Below are 18816 nucleotides of genomic sequence, written 5' to 3' on the forward strand. Positions count from 1 at the left end.
ATCGCTTTGGATAAAAGCATCAGCTACATGAATTGTAATGTAATTCTAGATAGTCTATGATCAAATAAAAACCCTGCACCTCACATGCCATCAGCCTCACCGCACAGTGACTAACACCGACATAAACCCGGCTATTAGGGAGAGTCTTTTACAACCAGCCTCGCTGCATCGTAACACGTGTCATTGTAAAGACGCTTTGAGCGCCATTAAACCCAGCTGACCCTGCGATTGCATTCCAAGCCTCATTTCCCCCCCGTTTTTCTCTGTGTGTTACCATCAAACAGACCGTATGAGGCTGTGATGTGAACTAACAACACACATGTCCCTATACTGCTGGGTTTTCATCCACATGCTTATAAAGGCCACACACACACACACACACACACACACACACACACACAGAAAGATGATGAAAGTGATGTATTGGAGTGTTCTGACTGAATGTGTGAGCATGCGAACCAGGCTAAAAATAGAACATTGAGAATAATAACAGCGAGGGAGAGTGTGTGGTGTGTGTGTGTGTGTGTGTGTGTGTGTGTGTGTGTGTGTGTGTGTGTCTGTGAACCTACTCGTTCTTGGCGAAGGCGTACTTGTTGATGGTCTCGATGACGTCTTTGAAGACGATCTTGGAGGTGAGGGTGTAGCCGTGGTGCACGATGGGCTCTCCGTCCTGACCGTCCCAGCAGTCCACTGCGGACAGGAAACCAAAAGAAGATGAAGCATATGAAGAAAAATTGTGTAGCTATTCACTTTTTTAAAGATTATTTCTGGCCAGTTATAATTTGCAGGGATGAGTCTAAAACCGGAATTGAGTCAGCATTTTACCAATTCTAGTTCCCTTGTCTCAAAGTTTTTTTTAACATATTTTTGGTAAGATGTCTGAAATAAGGTATGTGGTGAACACATTTTCATATTTTGTTCTGGGACCTAAAATATGTCAGTTAATACCCCCCTAGAGAGGGCTTCTATAGCTGCATCCCAGGTCTCTTACATTGCATCCATGTTTCCCTCACGTGTATTATCCTTGCGTCTTTGTCCCGCCTACCAGGGAATTATGGAGAGATGTGGATAAAATGTGGAATTCAGGATATGATTAAATCGTTTTTTTGAAAACTGACTAAGCTAAATTGTTGCAGGACAAATAAATAAATGTATAAAGCAGCAGATTAAACACAATCATCAAAAACGATCAGCCTGAATAAAAAAGGCAAATAAAAACCTGAATGTAAAATAATCCTTGCATAGCCTGTATGGTTTCTAGCTGACAAACTATTGTAATCCCTGAATTTGTTGTATTCAAAGTCACTTGCCTCCATATCTAAATGTATCACGGTAACAACAGTATTTAATTTCGTTTTACTGTACAACATTTCATTTTAAATTCTGTTCCTGTATATTTCATATTCCATTCACATGTACTGTATATAGACTTTTCCTGCACCACTTTTATTTAATTTTGATGTACCTGCACGTCTTGCAACATTCTCTTGCACTATTTAGTTTCTATTCTGTTATTTCTTTCACTATTTTTATTTGTTTTGTGTTCTATATATATTATGTTGCACTGTTGGAGGAGCCTGTGACTTAAGTTTTTCATTGCCATATCTACACTGTAGCTGCTGTGCATATGACAAATAAAGCCTTTGAATCTTTGAATCTTGAGTAAATAGGAGAAACAACAGATCAAGCAGAGAAAAATACTGTTTATAAATGTTGTATATGCTCCGTTTTGTTGTTCGGATGTATCACCACATACAGCTCTGAAATTGAACAAATGAATAAATTAAGAGACCACTCCACATTTTTCTTAAATCTTTATCTCTACATGTATGGCAGCCATTCCAGTGTCTGTTGAATTGCAACACAGAGAAATGTTGTCAGTAGTTTAGAGAATACAATAAAATCAAATCATTTAACTCAAAGACATGTCTATCAATAATAAAACAAGAGAAAATGATAATGCTGAAGTGGTCTCTTCATTTTTTCCGGGGCTGTATGTTTAACTAGATGAAAATAATTTAAGAAAGAACAGCATAAAGCTAAGAAGTGATTCCCTTGAGTTTCATCACTTGCTGTCTTCACTTCGCTGTGAAACTGCTCTGATGTTAATATGCATCAGATCTGCTGCAGCGTCCAATCAGTGACTGGTACACAGTAAAGGGGTGTGTCAAGCGGCTGAGGATTTCCCTTAAGGATGGTCTGGTGTTTCCTCGGTTATCCCTCCTCAGAGATCGCTAGCGAGGAAATGTCCAATAAGAGACTTGGGATGCACCCTATGTGTCTTAATGAGACTTATCAACGTCAACACGCCTAACATTAGCCGCCTTTAGCTCTGAGGTGGTAATGTGAAGTCATGTGACCGTGTTCCAGTTTGCTCATAGCCTATTGTTAGCTTTTTACGCTAAATTATGCTTGTATACTGAAAGGGTAAGAACTTCTCCATACTGACCTTCCACACAGCGGCAGCCGGCCTGCAGCACCCAGGCGTACATGTCCACTCTGGACTGGGACATGAGCTGGTCCCCCATCAGGTAGGTGTTGTGCGAGGAGGCGATGAAGTAGTTGCACAGCGGCTGCTTCATGTCCTGCACCACGCTGTAGTGTTCCGGGTTGAAGATGTCTCCCGCCGGGCTGCGCATGTAGTTTGTAAACCTGGAAGAAGAAGGTTAAACAAAATCAAGCTTTTAAATTGATTTTACTCTGGAATACAATCTGAAGTAGAGCTTCACAAGTGGTGCACTGAGGATCAGAGTAAATGGGTTTTTAATTCATGTGGGATCTTTTAGATTTTTCATTCTCAGGTTTAGAATAAGAATAACATTTTAAACCCAACACTTTTAATCAAACAATCAAATCGTATTAATCATCCACATTACTTGATCTATTCATATGTAAACTGACAAGTTAAGTCATTTAATTACCCTCAAATACTACAGACATAACTAACTCGAAATCTGTGCAAAACCAAAACATACAATAGATTTTAATTCATCGTTTTGAGAAAGTGGTCATAAAAATACAAGAACAAATTCAGAATTTTGTAGGAAAAATATACAACATAAAATTATTTTATGTCACAATCTATGACATCACTGTTGGATTTTAATGAAATTTTGAAGTCATTTTTGTGCCATAAAATGACTTCACTCATAAATCATTTCGAAATGCCATGATGAACGTATATATTTCCCAAAAAGTGTTTTGATTCAGTTCTGAAACTTATCTCACAGCGGTTAAATGTTCTGTCGATAGAGCAATGAAACGTTTCTGAATGTGGTCGTTCATAAAAAGCTTGAAGAGAAAATGTCCACCCTGATGTGTTATATACTACTACTCCTTCTAAAGGGAGAGAAGCAATGATACAGTTGGGACATACAGTACCTTTTCTAAGCAAAAAAGAACACGTACTAATAATGTTATTTATTCAAGCCTTATTACTTCAGTGAATTAGAGAGGAGTCAGTGTTGATGTGGCTCCACCTGCTTATACATTAAACTACATTACATTGGATTTAGCTGACGCTTTTACCCAAAGGGATTTACAATGAGTGTATTAGCATTCATTTAAGCCAAATCTTTTTATGTACTATAAACAGAAGAGAGAATTTACTCAAATATAATTTAATTTACTTTTAATTTCCTTGTTTTCTTCTGTACACATATACACTACGGTTTTTTTCAAGAAAAAAAAAAGTATGAGGTTGTTGATCTTGTCCAAAGATATATTAATTTGGGTGAGAACATGACGCCTGTATACAGGATGCAGACGTAAACAACTACGAAACCTCGGAGCTCCTTAAAAACAAACCTGTCTCTGCCGTCTGACCGTCTTTTCGACACCGTTTTGATACCATTGGCTAACAGACATATTGTTTTCTATTTCATTTGAATATTTTATGGGGGAAATCAGCATTTTGGTATGAGCGCGCATGCCGAAAGTGAGAGGACGCAGCGCCCGTTACCCGGTTTAAGAAAAAACCCTGGAATCTATACCTACAAAAACACTAACAAAGGACTACAGATTTAACACAATACTCCAAATTAAAGTGTGTACTCAATTTATTCATGTGGCACTGGATGCTCTAATGTCGAGTCTCTTTGGATGAAAGCATCTGCCGTATGAATGAGATGTAATGAAATATTCAGAGAATTGCCAAATTCTCACGAAAAAGCCCCACTCTGATCAGTAGTAAAAGGATGTTATTTGAATAGCAGAAAACATACAATTTTTACAGAGTATTTATTTTGTAGGCAGTTGAAAAGAAACTTCTATTGCAGGGGGGGAAAACGTTGTTAAAAGTAGACTCACCATCAATTCCCAGAACTGCTTGCTTCTGGTTCTCGGGGCACGGCTCAAATTTGTTGATAATCTCCAGGCAATGTTCCTTGGTCACCTTGGTCATCTACAAATGATGCAAACACATGGTAAACAACTATACTACAGTCTGCATATGTTACAATATACTTAAATATAATACCCTTTAAAAAAAAAAGAAGAAGCTGGCATGATAATTAAGAGTAATATAATGTATGACAAGTGAAAGCATCAACCAGTTGTGAGTGCTCTCTATATCCTGGATGCATGCAGCTGTGTGTCTGGTAGCTGCTCTTAATGCCCCCCAAAAGTCAATCACATCCTATCCCTGTTGGTTATTTAAAGAGGGAGGGTAGTCTACCCCTCAGCCAGGCCTCTCTCACTGTGTCTGTGACCGCTCTGGCTCTGGATATTGATAAAAACAGAGCAGTGGTATCACAGTGGGGGCTGATTCTCTCCACTAAATGTCTCTTAACGCTTGCCGTAAGCAGTCCACAGACTCTGCGTTGTCAGCCTCTTCCGGCAGGGAGTTCCACTCTGATTGTTCTTGGAAGAAGGAGTGTTTGAACATGTTGCTAGAAGGGAATATTCGCTCATGAGTTCAGAGAGTTGCACCTCCAACAGGCTCTAGATGCACACAGTAGAGGCATTGAGAATGTTATAATGTTCACCAGTGGCAAACCGTGTCTATCACAACTGGACCTTCTGTAGACACCCCTCGGTAGTCAGACGGACGTCACAGAGACAGTCATTTACTTGAATTACTGGTACTGTGCTAGCTACATCGTTACACACCATTTGGGCCTACTCCACTCAGCAACTTAATTTCTCAAGATTTTCAGGCGTTGGACGACCTTTTTTTAAAATAATTTCCACTGAGTGGTCGTCTTGAAAAGGGTACTAAGAACAATTCCACAATACATCATCTTCACCTGTTACCATTTCGAGGTAAAATAAATCTACATAAACTCACTCGACAATTGCTACATTAGCTAGATCCTCTGTCTGGAGCCAGTGAACTAACAGGTCTTCTACAGTACCCTGGAACCGTGCGGAAATCTGAAAGAATACGCCATTGGCTACAAATCAAATCCAAATGTACGCTCTCATTCAGTTTAAGGGCGAGGGCATTCTATCAAGGATATAGAATATATCGTTGAATGATATTTTTCCCAGAGACCCAGAAAAATATCCGAGTGGTTGCATTTTTTTTTCTAACACAAAACCATAACAATGCGTAGCGCATGGACCGAGAAAGACAAACAAATCAACACTGAGTTATTACAGATCAACAACACATACAATTCTCATTTATTCATTTTATTTGTATAAGTAATTATTTATTTTTTACCTGAAGGTTCTAGGGTTTTCTCTGAATACCTTGAAGGCCTTGATGGTTCACCACTGCTATTCACTCGTTTTGTATTTTTCATTGACTTTATAGAAGTGTGGGGCAAGACATATTTGAGCAACATAAAGCTATTGTCAATATTACAGAATAGAGCAGTAAGAACTATTCCTAAAGTTGATTCAAGAGAACACACCAACGGACTGTTTTTAAGTCAGGACTCTTGAAACTTAAAGACATAGTTGACTTACAGACATTATTAATTGTACAGAAATGTTTCAGATAAAGAACTTGTATACAATAAGAAAAACGGTATGTACTCTGGTCCTGCATTGGTAAAGTTTTGTGATGTCTGTTCCTTCATCGTGTGTTTTTTGGATTTTGTTTTTTTTCCCCTTTGACTGTCAGGTGGGAACTAAGTATGTTTTGTAAGTTTTTGTGTTTCTCTTATTTTCCTGTGACTGTAATGATTGGCTGTGAATAAGAAAACATGAAGAATCTATTTCTATGTTTTTATTTGAGAAAGGGGCAGGCAATATAAGGTTATTTTCTTCTCCCTGCTCTTTTTCTGGTATGGAGTGTTACAGAGACCTGTTTTGGAATTAATTGTAATATTTTGAACGGAATAAATAAATGACAAAAAATACGGACCATCTTGAAGAAGAACTAAAGGAGTCGCTCACTGACTTACACTCAGTCCTGAACAATTCAACTGTCGGAGCATTTGTAAGACACTGCTGTCCACCTGTAACCATCAAAGGACAAGGGGCTGTGTCCACATAGCATCTGTTTCTGAGCTTTTTTAATTGATTTCAATAAGAACAGAGTGCATTCTGTCACAAGCTGCTGCCAATAGAAAAAGCAAAGCTTCCAGCGTTTGTTTTCTGAGCGCTCTGCCTGGGATTGAACTATTCAAACTGTTCAGAAAAGCGCTGTTGATGTCACCTTAGAAATTGGAGGGAACGCTTGTTTTTGGCTGTGCCCTTCAGACGGAAACTATCATAACAAAGAGCAGGGAGCCCAATTTATTGGAGCGGATCGGCCTGGCTGACCCTTCAGGTGAGTGTGTGACTTTGATGGTCGTCCTCCCTCTCCCTATAGATGTCAGCCGTGTGTGAGAGCAAGATTCTTCAATTTAGAATAGAATAGAATATATCTTTGTTGTGATCATATAAACTACAATGGCATCTCACTGCAGTAATAAAAGTACACAAAAATAAATAAATAAAAGTATTAAAAGCAGACGTCAATGTGCATATTTACACTTACAGTATAAACACGTTAAAACTGCATACATTTAGTGTGTGTCTAACTGTGTGTTTATAAATGGTTATAGAAACTAAAGGAGAGCCAAGCCGCTGCGTCTGCACGCCCTGCCATCATATTGTAATACTTTGGTTGTGACAGTGATAAAAACGATGTCAAACAGATGTATAGTAGCTCAAACTGATTATACATCCAATGCTGTCATATAACAGCAGTGACATGTTGTGCTCTCCCCTGCGCTTTTCTGCCAGAAAAAGGCTCCATGTGGACAAAGGCCCTTAAGACAGGACAGGCTTTGGCTTTAGTGAGATGTGTTTCCATGTACTTTACCCCCCGCTTCTGAAGCACTGAGACGGGTGAGCATCTGAAAATGTGTCACATGAAGTTCACTGCCCATCTCAACATAATCTGGATCGGAAAGTTCTGTGTGGAGAGTGAATCCAGACCCTCAGCAGATTTGAGTGCATTGTTCCTGTGGATTGGCCCCTGAGCGGCAGACAGCCCACAGACCGCAGCAGAGAGCTTTTCTGGATATGAACGAATACATCAGAACATATCTACGACACCAGTCTGTGAAATATGTTCCTATTTGATGTTATTATCACTACCAGCTGCTGTTTCTTAGACAGTCCGTCTGTGTACTGTAAGAATCTGTATGTTGCTCTGGGTAATATATCATTTTACTGTTATCCACCTGCTACCACACTTCATTCTACAATGTTGTACTTTATAAATACTGATGCTACTTTCTTATCTACCCAAATGTGTACTTCTTTTTTTAAATGTTACATGCATGACTTTTATCTAATAGTGCATTATTTTTGTCTCTACCTGTACTGTAATGTAACAATGTCAATTACCTCCCTGTGGGACGGATAAAGGAGTTATGATTCTGAAATATATACTTATATATCTAAATATATTATATATGGACATATATTATATCCCTAAACGGTTCTTGGTACTGGATGTGTAGTTTGCATATTGTGTAATGTCTTTTTTATCTTTAAGATAAAAAATATGCATGCTTCTTGAGTGATATTAAGATGTGTTTGCTGTGACTTTTGTAAATGCCCCCCCTGTGGAACTAATAAAGGTATTCTGATTCTGAAAGTGTGAGCACCACGTCTTTTCTTTGTACAGTAATGACACCGCATACCTAGTTGGCTTTAACCCTTTGGAGTCTTGGGGCTAAGTTGTCTGTTTTCAAGCAACTTTTTTTTTTTCTTACTAAATCCCATTAAGAAATGTTTTTAGGACAACTTCACCTACATAACCCGATAGTTATTTTTTTCATTTTTCCATACTATATGAACAACGAAACATTTTGAAAGCTGGAAATATATACAGGGGATGTCACTATGATACTATGATGATATGATATAGGTATCATGAACCTACATACAAATGTTATGAACAAATAGCTGGTGCATCCATAGGCGTTTTTCACTCAAAGTTCTGTCAACCATGACACAAAGTACTGTAAAGTATTGTATCTTCAAAACTGTAAATCTATCTAACTATATCTATAATTATCAATGTTTGTCTGTCCCTTTTATTCAATCGCTGTTTCTCTTTGCTCCCACCGTCTCTCTTCCTCTCTCACTCTCGATCTCCCTCCGTCTCTCTTCGGCTCCCGCCGGGTCTCTTCTTCTCTCTTGGTCTTGCTTCGTCTCGATTCGTATAGCTCCGTTTACCTAAATACCCCTCCCCCTCCTTGGGATATGCATCCTGTTGAGCAGGGTCTAAAGTTTCCAGCGTCTTTTTCCGCACCGTAAAATGATCAAATACGGCGAAGATATTAAAATATGCACTTCCATTTTTCGAACTTTTGAGCGCTTGAAAAAAAATATTACTGTATACACTTTAAATCATCGTAGCTACGTTTTTACTGGGTCAATTTGGATGAAACAAAGACTGGCATAGCGTTTCAAGTCAGTACTTTCGACAGAAGCAGCCGGCAATGTTGTCCGGACTGTTGTTTTTATGCAGCGCCAGCATGAACATTTCACGTGATCTCATCATGCCGATGTGATCGTCGACTCTTAAGGGTTAATACCGTAACAATTTTAAGTGTGTGTTTTAGGTGCAAAACAATTATACATACTATTCACTTTTCAAAATGCTAAAAATGGAATAATAACAAACATTTTCATTGCTATTGACAGCAGTCAGTGGATAAATTGTGCTGGATGTGGGTTTGTTTCCTCAGTGATTGACGCTGTTCATTATGTGTCGCTGTCCGGAGTGCTGAAACAGAGCAGACAGGAGGGAGGGACCGACAAAAAGACAGATGGACTGATAGAATGGGGTTTCAGAGCCTGTTCACTTTTGGTGCTTGTTAATAGGAGCCATAATTTCAAAGCCCCCCATTGTCGCAATCCCCAGACAGAAGGACAGAGAAGGGACGGACTGAGGGAGAGATCTGATTTGAGAATCGTTCATATAATCATTTCAGCCCTCTACATCTATGTTCTATTTGTGAGTGCTCTTATTAGTGCATGTTTTATTTTTTACATTTTCAAACCATAGCCTGTTGTTCCACCAAAATAGGCTGTATATCATAATGTATTGGGAAAACCAAGACACCCTAAGTAAATGTAATATTCAGCACCCCCGTATAGCCAGAACGGAATGATCCTTTGTTTCATGAACCGGTTTCCTGCCACTGAATAGTCGAGCATTAATTATTTAGGGATGTACGTATGTATCTATAAGTCTAACATTTGGTCCAAGGTAATTCAATTATTGTTATATTCATACCGGGATTTTGCGTTTACATTGGATTTGTTCACTAACATGGAAAGATCATTGACTTAGGTTGGTCCAAATGTTGGTCGCAATAACTTCATTGTGTTCTCCTCACTCTGACAGACGCAGAAACCGACAGTGTGTGTAGCTAATGGTTCCAGTCTGGACCACACTGCTGCTTCTTCGCATCATTTCAAACAAATCACTTCTCCTTTGCTGCAAGCAAAGGAAAAGGAGAGCCATCTCGTTCACAACGGCAGATCTAAACGCAGAGGATAATTGGAGAGAAATAACGGCCCACCTGAGCGGAGCTGACGGCTCACCTTCCAACAGAGCCGTCTGCTTCTAAAGAGTCTGTTTCTGCACATTAAAAAGCCTCACAGTGTGCAAATTATCTGAAGGAGCAGCCCCCGGGTTTTTAAAGAAAACGAGCTGTTCCGCCCAGTGCTTCTTTTTCTCCTTCAAGCCACGCTATCATTAGCAAGAGGGTTCTTCATCTGACAGCCCGTTACAACTCCAGAACTCAGATGCTACTATGCTAATTTCCCTGTGGGCCCCTCCCTGTGCTTGTCACCAAAATGAGGGAACACTTCAGGGGCCCAGTGGTCCCTCAGTTAAGCTCTTGACCTCCCACCATGCACAAGAGCCTTATGGGTACTTAGTCAATAAAACTGTGAGAGAGCAGAAACAACATACATTCTGCCTGGAGCAGCACACTAGGGGATTTCAAATTTGATTGGTTCAGTTTTCTAAAAGCTCCTTTTTAGGGCCCTGAGCACTAAATGGCCACTTATTGTCTTTTAATGCGCTAGTAAATTGGGATGATAGCACAGAAATATTCATGCTGGGCGGGATCATTTCTGTTTTTTTGTTAAAAGAGAGTAGCCTTTCAAAGCAGCAATGTTGTAGCTTGGATTTATATTTCATGAAAAGATGCTCAACAACAATATATATATCTGTAGTCAAGATAGTTTTTTGAACCACACTCTATTCAGTTCTCAGGAAACATTGACAAGAGTAAAATAAAAAATGTATCGTCTTGGTTCCTCAAAAAAATAGCTGGAAACCAGACATTGCTAACCTAGCTTAGCCTAAACAGCTAGCATGTTGTTGTTTAGCCTATTTGCTGCTCCAAAGGTGTCTTAACATTTTGAAGCTTGGATTTACTATTTAGTAACTCACTTATGTGGTGGCAAATTGGGATGATAGCAACAAACAAATCCATAATAATTATTTCTGTTAAAAGGAAGTGGCCTTTCAATGCAGCAAAATGAAAATATAGCTTGAATTCAAATGTACCACTGATTGCCCGCTAACGTACGAGTACATTGGGATGATAGCACAAACAAACACTGCTAAAGCTTACTGATTAATATTTAACTGTCTGTTTATTCTGCACACAAACTAAAGTGTTAAAAAAATAAATGGGTCTGAAGTTTGAAGTGCAAAGAGAGACTTAGGAGTATTAAAGTGGGTTCAAAGGACCTCTGCAAAGGACCAAAAGTCACCTTTTGCTCCGTCTCCAGGAAGCGGGACAGGTCCTCAGCGTCCAGGTGGTCTTTGTGGTTGCTGTAGGTGATCATGAGGAGGTACAGGTCCCTGCGCGTGGACATCATCTTGTAGAAGGAGCAGAACTCCTCGAAGCCCAGCGTCCCCTGGTTGTCATCCGTGTCCGCCTCCTACAAACCGGGTACAAGACATGCTTTTAGTTGTGTGTGTTCTACATACATGTAGCCTGATTTTAATACGGAGTAAAATATGGAATGCTGCAGCTTGATCAAACAATGCCAACAACCTCTGAAATAACCAAACACTGTCAATGTGACAATGTCAGTACTGTTCCACTTCAAATTTCTTGGCTAAACTCCTATAATTCTTTACAAGTTTGTTGTATTGTTCATTAAACAACCTAAACCTAGTTTGTTAAAATGTAATTCTTATGATCTTTGTGAACGTACTTTCCTAACAGCATATGGCTCATTTACCAATGGAACCTCCAGATTTCTAGCTGAAGCGAGCTGGAAGGAAACAGAGTGAGCCTAAAGAAAGCTTGAACGTATCACTGCAGGATGCCCCAACATGACCTGTGTAATCCATGCCTCGGGGAACTGAAGCAGTCTGTGACTGGCTCCATATGCCAGGCCGCCACTCACTGCAGGGAGATGACGTCTGTGCTGGCTGGAGCTCAGCAGACTCTACTCACTGGGGCTGGGAGCATTATACGAGAGGGCCATGCATAGATCCAAAATGACTTTCTCTTCCCATAGAGAGATAATATGATGCTTTTTCCTTATTCACATGTCTCACTTATTATGTGGTGTGGGAATACTTTAATAAAGACATCCATATTGAAATCCATCACGCTTCTAGGTGGAGTCTTATCCCAGAGTTCCCCAACAAATGAATACTGCACTCCATCTCCCACCCTTACCTAAAGAACTTCATTATTATCTGACTATAAATAAAGCAATGTCGGTTTTTGTCTGTCATATCTCATGATCCGTTGGTGAGTGTATTACAGGAACAGACACCCTTGGTAGCGATCTGTTAGCTATGTCTAAAGCATAACCGGCTTCATCATCATGTTTATTCTAAATGGGGATACACATTTCTAACACCATGCTGTATTGTAAAACACTTGAAACTAGCTATTGAGACAATAAAGTCATCAGAGAAATATTTACTGAGGTATTAAATCAAATGAGAGGTTTGGTCATTTTCTAGTAGACTTTTACAAAATTGGCTTCCTTTTTAGCATCCTCACAATGGCTGATGTTGCTTGATTACAACTCCACTTCTCAAGACTCAAAAATGATCAGGGCTTCTTGAGAATCCTGTAAGCAGCTAATCAGAAGGGCAAGCAATCGGCCCACTTGGAGCATGCACTGCACCGGTAGGTTGAAATGGACGGATGCGGGTGCACATTCTGAATCATAGCCGCTTCCACATCAGGGGAAGAACTAAATATCATGTACAAAGGATAACAGTTGCTCTACTGGTAATGAAGTAACCATAACCATAAGACAGAATGAATACACTACGTTGAATAAGGACACTGTCATATCTGGATGATACTCAATTAAAATCATGTGCGTTTTGGCAGTACATCCCCAGAACGTACGTAATCAACAGGGTTACACAATTTCACATTGTCCACTAGTGAATTTGTCATAGATCTGTCCACAGTGTCCAAAGGGCGAGGCTCTAGCAGTTTGCACGTATAAATAATTGTGCCTGAGAAAGAGGCATGTAGTCCCTCACACAGAGTACTGGAGTACATGAGTCAATTCCTCTAGCTCAAAGTGTTGGTGTCAGTCTTCTACGTCAAAACTGTCTCCGCTAACAGATTTAGCCTCCCAACAGTAAGCACAGTGTTCTCTGCTTGACACAGCTGACCCAGAGACAGGGACAACACTTCACCAGACTCTGCTGCTAGTTTGCATACATGTCATATAGTTGTCACCAAGTTATGACAAGAGTGACAGATGAATACAGACAGAATTAATCATATGGCAAGCTTTATTAGACAGAACTACCAGCAATGTCTTGTTGTGAGGCTGCAGTGTTACTCACTCAATTTGCAGTTATCTTTAAAAAGAAGAAGTGATGATAAACATATGGAATAAACATTAAAGAAATGTAGATTCGCCATTGTTGTTTCTGTGGATTCCTTGCAGAATACACTTGTGTTATTCAGGACATATGTTAGCCCAAGGAGGATAACAACTTAGCAAAAGCCCAGCTGCAGAACGGAGTCTATTTGCTGGACAAAAAACATCATCTAGCGTTATTCAGACCCATTTATTATGCATGACCCCGCCACTTAAGTTGTTAGCGGGCTTGTTCCTTTGCGTTTTAGCTCCACAGCTAATATGGATTCATTCGTCAGTTAGATTTGCAGCGTAGTCCCCCTAAAAAGATTTCCCTACACATCTGCACGTCTCCGCTGTGATAAATCATTGAGCAAAGCCTCTGCTAGAGGAGCCTCTGCTCTGCTCTCATTTACAACCATCACTATCACACAGAACAAACTTTGCTAAACTTTTTGCAATTCATTTGCACCAACAACACACCACTCTGCCAGAAGCATGACTTGCAATTAAAAAAAGACATATTGTACTTGTTTTCAGGTACATATTTGTATTTCGTGTCTCTACTGAGACATGTCTCTATGCTTTAATGTTCAAAAAGCTCTTTATTGTTCTCATGCTGCCTGTGCTGCAGCACCTCTTTTCACCTTCTGTCTGTCTCTGTTGTGATTGGTCAACCCCTTGGAAGCGTACGTTTTAAATGGTGATGTTACTATGTTACCGAATTGAACAAAGGAGTCCAATGAAGGGATTTTAGGCAGGGGTGGGGGAAGTGTGTTGGAGAGAACATAGATTTCAGCCTTTGCAGACCATGTACATGCACACAAACCTATAGAACACACTAAAGGAAAGAGAAAACCAAAAAAGCCTAATAGGGCCCCTTTAAAGTTTTTTTTACAGATATTCACGGTCCCCTGAGGATGAACCTGCGTGACTTTGGCAACCCGCAAACATATCCTTTGGCCACAACCAACAGATTAAACTTTATCCTGTGAAATATCTCATCAACTTTTTGACAGACTGGGACTTCATTCTGCACAGATAAACTTCTTAGTCGATGGCTCCCCGGGACTCTGGTAATCCCCTCTATTGCCACCATGTTTTTATAATGCCATTTCATTTGCCTACACACATTCATGTTCTCCTCAGGAAAACTCTAATAACTTTGGTGATCAGTTTGAATTTCAATGTGTCCAATACTTGGTCCAAATACATGCAAAACTACAGATATTCCCATGAGCCTGTGGTGCATTTGAGTTAGATGATGAGTAGCATCATAACTAGGGATGTACTGATCCGGTAGAAGGTCTCAATCAGATACTGGGCAAAATCAATGGATCGAATTTCTGAAGGGAAAAAATATGAATATATTCCTATATAAACCTGTAGCTCTAACCATCTTTCATTGGGGTATAGGCTATAGTGAGTGTAATTTCAAGTATTTTACAAAATAATTACCGTAATTTCCGGACTATAAGCCGCTACTTTTTGCACAAGCTTTGAACCCTGCGGCTTATAGTCCGGTGCGGCTAATGTATGAACAAAACAGGATTTTCCCCTAATTTTAGCTTGTGCGGATAATAAAACTAAAATAAAATGATTGAAATGATGCACAGGTATGATGCACACGGAATTAAGGACTTCAATGAACATATATACATTTTGTATCCGGATAGTTAAATATATTTACATTGATTGATACAGCTAAAAGTCTTTGTGCAAGAGTGCAGGCTTGATGTGCAGTCCAGGTTATTGTCAGTGGGTCACATGGTTAACCCCTTGTTGTGCAGCCTGATGGCTACAGGCACAAAGGAGTTTCCCAGGCGCTTAGTGCTGTGCCGAGGTGGGATGAGTCTGTGGCTGAACGTACTCCTCTCACCATGCTTTACTTGGGGTTGTTTTAACCCTCTGAGAGCAGACCCGCCTTTACTTTCTGTAAAAGGCTATACAGTAGCATGAAGACAGTAGTATCATATGAAACCAAACCAAACCTTAAAAATACATTGGCACCAAACATGCAATGCTAGCTTGTCAGGCAAAAGGCAAATAACGCTCCAAACTGAAATGATGCATATTCTAAATATACTCTGATCTGCATTCTGGGTCCCTAGACAGTCTTAGAACTGCATACATTAGGAACGACTACAAAGCTGAGACACTTGTGGATCCAATAAACACAATTTGTATTCATATGTCAGGATATTAGTCCTCAAAGTAGCCATTTCATTTTATCGTAACTGTTTTTATAGTTGAATATTGTTGTGTCCCGACTGGTGGCTGAGCCAACAGATCGTTGTGTGTTCCATAGTTCTGTGTAAATTAAACTGTAGGTGTCGATACCTTTTCCACCACTACGGGTGGTTTATAATAAAACTTTCCTGCCTGTTTAAACAGTTTGCAAATATAAACGGCGCACTCATAGTTAATTCACTGTGGCAGTAGTCTTCAGTTGTAATGGGCTAAATATGAGTGAATTTTCATTTAATTTCATGTAGCTTTGAAACAAACATTGGGTTGTGTGAGTCTCATATGCTGCAGTTAAGAGAGAGCACTTGCAGACATTTAAAGTATTGTTTTTATACTTGGTAGCTGACTGTTTAAGCAGTCATTTATGCAAAACTGTGTAGTTTAGTGTTTTCTAAAAGCATTTTTTTATGTTTATGTGTATCGATTGACATACTTGGTGTCAATGGATTTATCAAATCTTCTAGTAATAGCTAGAGGGATGATTTGACGGAAAAACCCCAACATTGAAACATATTTTCCTACTCTGATTAATTTCCTAGTTTCATATTAATTCAGAATGTTCACTTTAACGAAAGAAATACATCCGCTACAGCATTTTGAAAAAAGCAATGTCAATATTTGCTGTTTGCAATTGAGCAACGACAAAAAAAAAACGCCCAAAAGCGTCTTTTGTTGCACTTCCAGATTTGTGACCTTTGCAAGTTTTTTAATGCAGGTAGGTGAAAACTATTTGAAGACACAACATGCAAAACTCACAATAAATGCCAGGCTCATGAATACCAATCTTGAACTATGGAAACATTCCTTATGAAACCAAAAGAGGATTACCAAAAGGTAACAGCAGCCGAAATATAGAACGTTTACCACAATGTGAAGTACTCATAGTCATTCAGTAGTAAGCTAACTCCAGCTAATTGTACAGACTGAAAGATTGTAAAAAAGTACAGGCGTGTTTGTGAACTACTCTGTTTGAAAAACAAAATTATATTTAAAGTAAATGTATTCAAGTCATCTATTTGCATAGTTTGTGCAAACACCTTACCTGTCGTAAAGCGTGGGTAATAATATTTAAAAGCTAATACTTTCGATAGAAATGTTTATTTTCAAGGGTTAGATGTTCACTATGTGCAAATCTAGACAACCTTTTATCATCACAGGTGATGTCCTTCCTGCATATGGTAGTTTAAATTGTATTTCTTTTATCCTGTAGTATGACTTGATAGCTTTAAACTCTGCACAAAGAACTCTGATTGGTCAGCAGGCGGTGCTTAAACTGAGCTAATCTCTTATCTGGAAAATAATATAGATATAAATTTGCTCCGACATGTGATCAGAATTTCCTTGACACAGACTCAGCAGGGAATGAGTTCAAACTGAAGGAGGTGCACAGGTTTTTCTCCACTGTAATTAGGTTAAGCCGGTGAAACAACGGAGAGACTGTCAACACACAAATCCCCATTAATGTCCACAGACAGGTACAGGGCCAGATCAGTCCCTGGTGTGTTTACCCTGCATTACACCAGAGACCATCTGTGTCCCAGCAGCACCATATGGGTGACCGTCATCAGGCCCGCTGGACTTAAATGGCTCGCTGCCCTGTTGGAGGGAGGCTGAAAGAACACGCTTCACACGGCAGCATGCTAATCCCACTGCTGCGGAGGACAGGCTGAGCTGCCAACATCTGCAGGAATCAGTCAAAGTGTCTTTACAATCTGCCAAGAAGAAAGTACACGGCAGTCTCAAGTGACCTGCCGAGGCCATTTACAGTCTGTACCGCACTGTGCTGCTCATTAGCGATAAAGTTTATAGTTTCTGATTATTAATTATTCCTTGTAGAGGTTAAAGTCGTTTGCATGCTTTGTGAGTCAGTTAAATTAATCAGATCATTAAATCCACCTGTTAGCGTGTTGCTCTAAAGATCCTACTGATCAAATTTTCTGGCACCTATGACCTCCTGATTTGAGGTCCTAGGTAAATGACCCGGAGGAACCTCAGTGGCAGCCATGATAAGAATTGTTCTGATTCTCTAGATCAGCAAACCCCAACCCCCAGTCCGGTGCTATTGAATAAAAACATATTTAAGTGATTATCAGTCTGAAAGATGTTTTATTTTGAAAAATGACCGCATACATCCGTGTGTGTCTCTTGACATATCAACACCTCAATATGATGTGTGTGTCTGTGTGGAGAAATGTGTTCTCTCTGCTGAGCTCCGTGTGTTTGTTGGCCTATGTTTGTCTGCCGGACACCGTTACTGGTTTCTATAAGATATGTTGATCGTGATAATTTAGCAGCGGAGCTCATGAAATGTAGATCGAAGCTTGATGTTTGCGAAAGACCGGAAAGATACATTCCGGCTGTGATTGGGTGTTTGTCGTCACTTCACAAGCGGTGCCGGTTCTGCTCGAAAGTGAAACTACTTTCAACTAAGGAGGCAGCCATTAGTGGCGTGTTATGGTTGCGGCAAATGTTAGTTTTCCTCAGAAAAAAAGTGCCGGAGCGGCACTACAGCAGCACTACAGCCCAGTATCCCCCCTTACTGTGAAGGCCGGTCCGTGAAAATGTCTTACATGAAACCGGTCCATAGTGCAAAAAAGGTCGCAGAGGGTAGGAAAGGAGCTTGAATGCTTCCCTTTTTTTCCCCCTTAAGCTTAGGAAACACTGGACCATCCTTTAAGAAAGCAAAGGAGAAAATGCTGTCCCACATTGCCTTGGGCCGCAACAATCGCAAACAACCGATCATGACCAACAAACACAGATAATGTTTTGCAGAGCTTAATAAGCATTTTCATCCTATGCCATATTTTGCGATTACGTTATATATTTTAAAATTTCAACATTACATCAAACCAAAAGGCAACACTAATTACTGTAAAAAAAAAAATGTAAAGTCCATATTTCAAGTCTTACCTTGAACATCTGTTTGACCTTCTGTCGGGGCAGGTTGACGTTGAGCTTGTGCAGGAGCTGCAGCACCTCGCTGATGCTTAAGCTGCCGTCGCCATTCTTATCAGCCTCAGTGAAGGTCTGCTTCAGCCACGTGATGACAGGAGGGTTAAGGAAAGGTTTGAGTTGCTGCTTTTAGTGACACTTTATAGAGAGCTCCATGAATGAGTTCCAAAAGCCAGAGATGAGTAAGCATTTCACGACTTTCGATTGCCTCGTCTCAATGTCAAACATCTGTTATTTGGTTAGAGGCCATAACTATGAAAAAAGTTTTACGGTAATCAAAAACTTTAGAGATGTTCATGATTTGTTCTACAATAGAAAACAAGCCAGTTAATACCCCACTGGTTAAAA

The 18816-nt window shown here is 39.8% G+C and overlaps 1 protein-coding gene across 7 annotated transcripts in view; it reads right to left on the reverse strand.

Annotated features, from left to right (window-relative positions):
* Positions 1-18816, reverse strand: part of plch2a (phospholipase C, eta 2a) — a 212049-nt gene that overhangs the window by 34577 nt on the left and 158656 nt on the right. For all 7 annotated transcript variants that reach the window (XM_063891096.1, XM_063891104.1, XM_063891120.1 and 4 more), the window contains 5 exons: positions 18427-18556; positions 11188-11358; positions 4307-4402; positions 2450-2651; positions 570-690 (listed from right to left, as the gene is read on the reverse strand). In XM_063891096.1, coding sequence (XP_063747166.1) covers positions 570-690; positions 2450-2651; positions 4307-4402; positions 11188-11358; positions 18427-18556 — 720 coding nt within the window. The remainder of the gene's footprint in view (positions 1-569; positions 691-2449; positions 2652-4306; positions 4403-11187; positions 11359-18426; positions 18557-18816) is intronic.

The sequence above is a fragment of the Eleginops maclovinus genome, chromosome 1 (assembly GCF_036324505.1).
Source record: "Eleginops maclovinus isolate JMC-PN-2008 ecotype Puerto Natales chromosome 1, JC_Emac_rtc_rv5, whole genome shotgun sequence".
In the NCBI taxonomy this organism is placed as follows: Eukaryota; Metazoa; Chordata; class Actinopteri; order Perciformes; family Eleginopidae; genus Eleginops; species Eleginops maclovinus.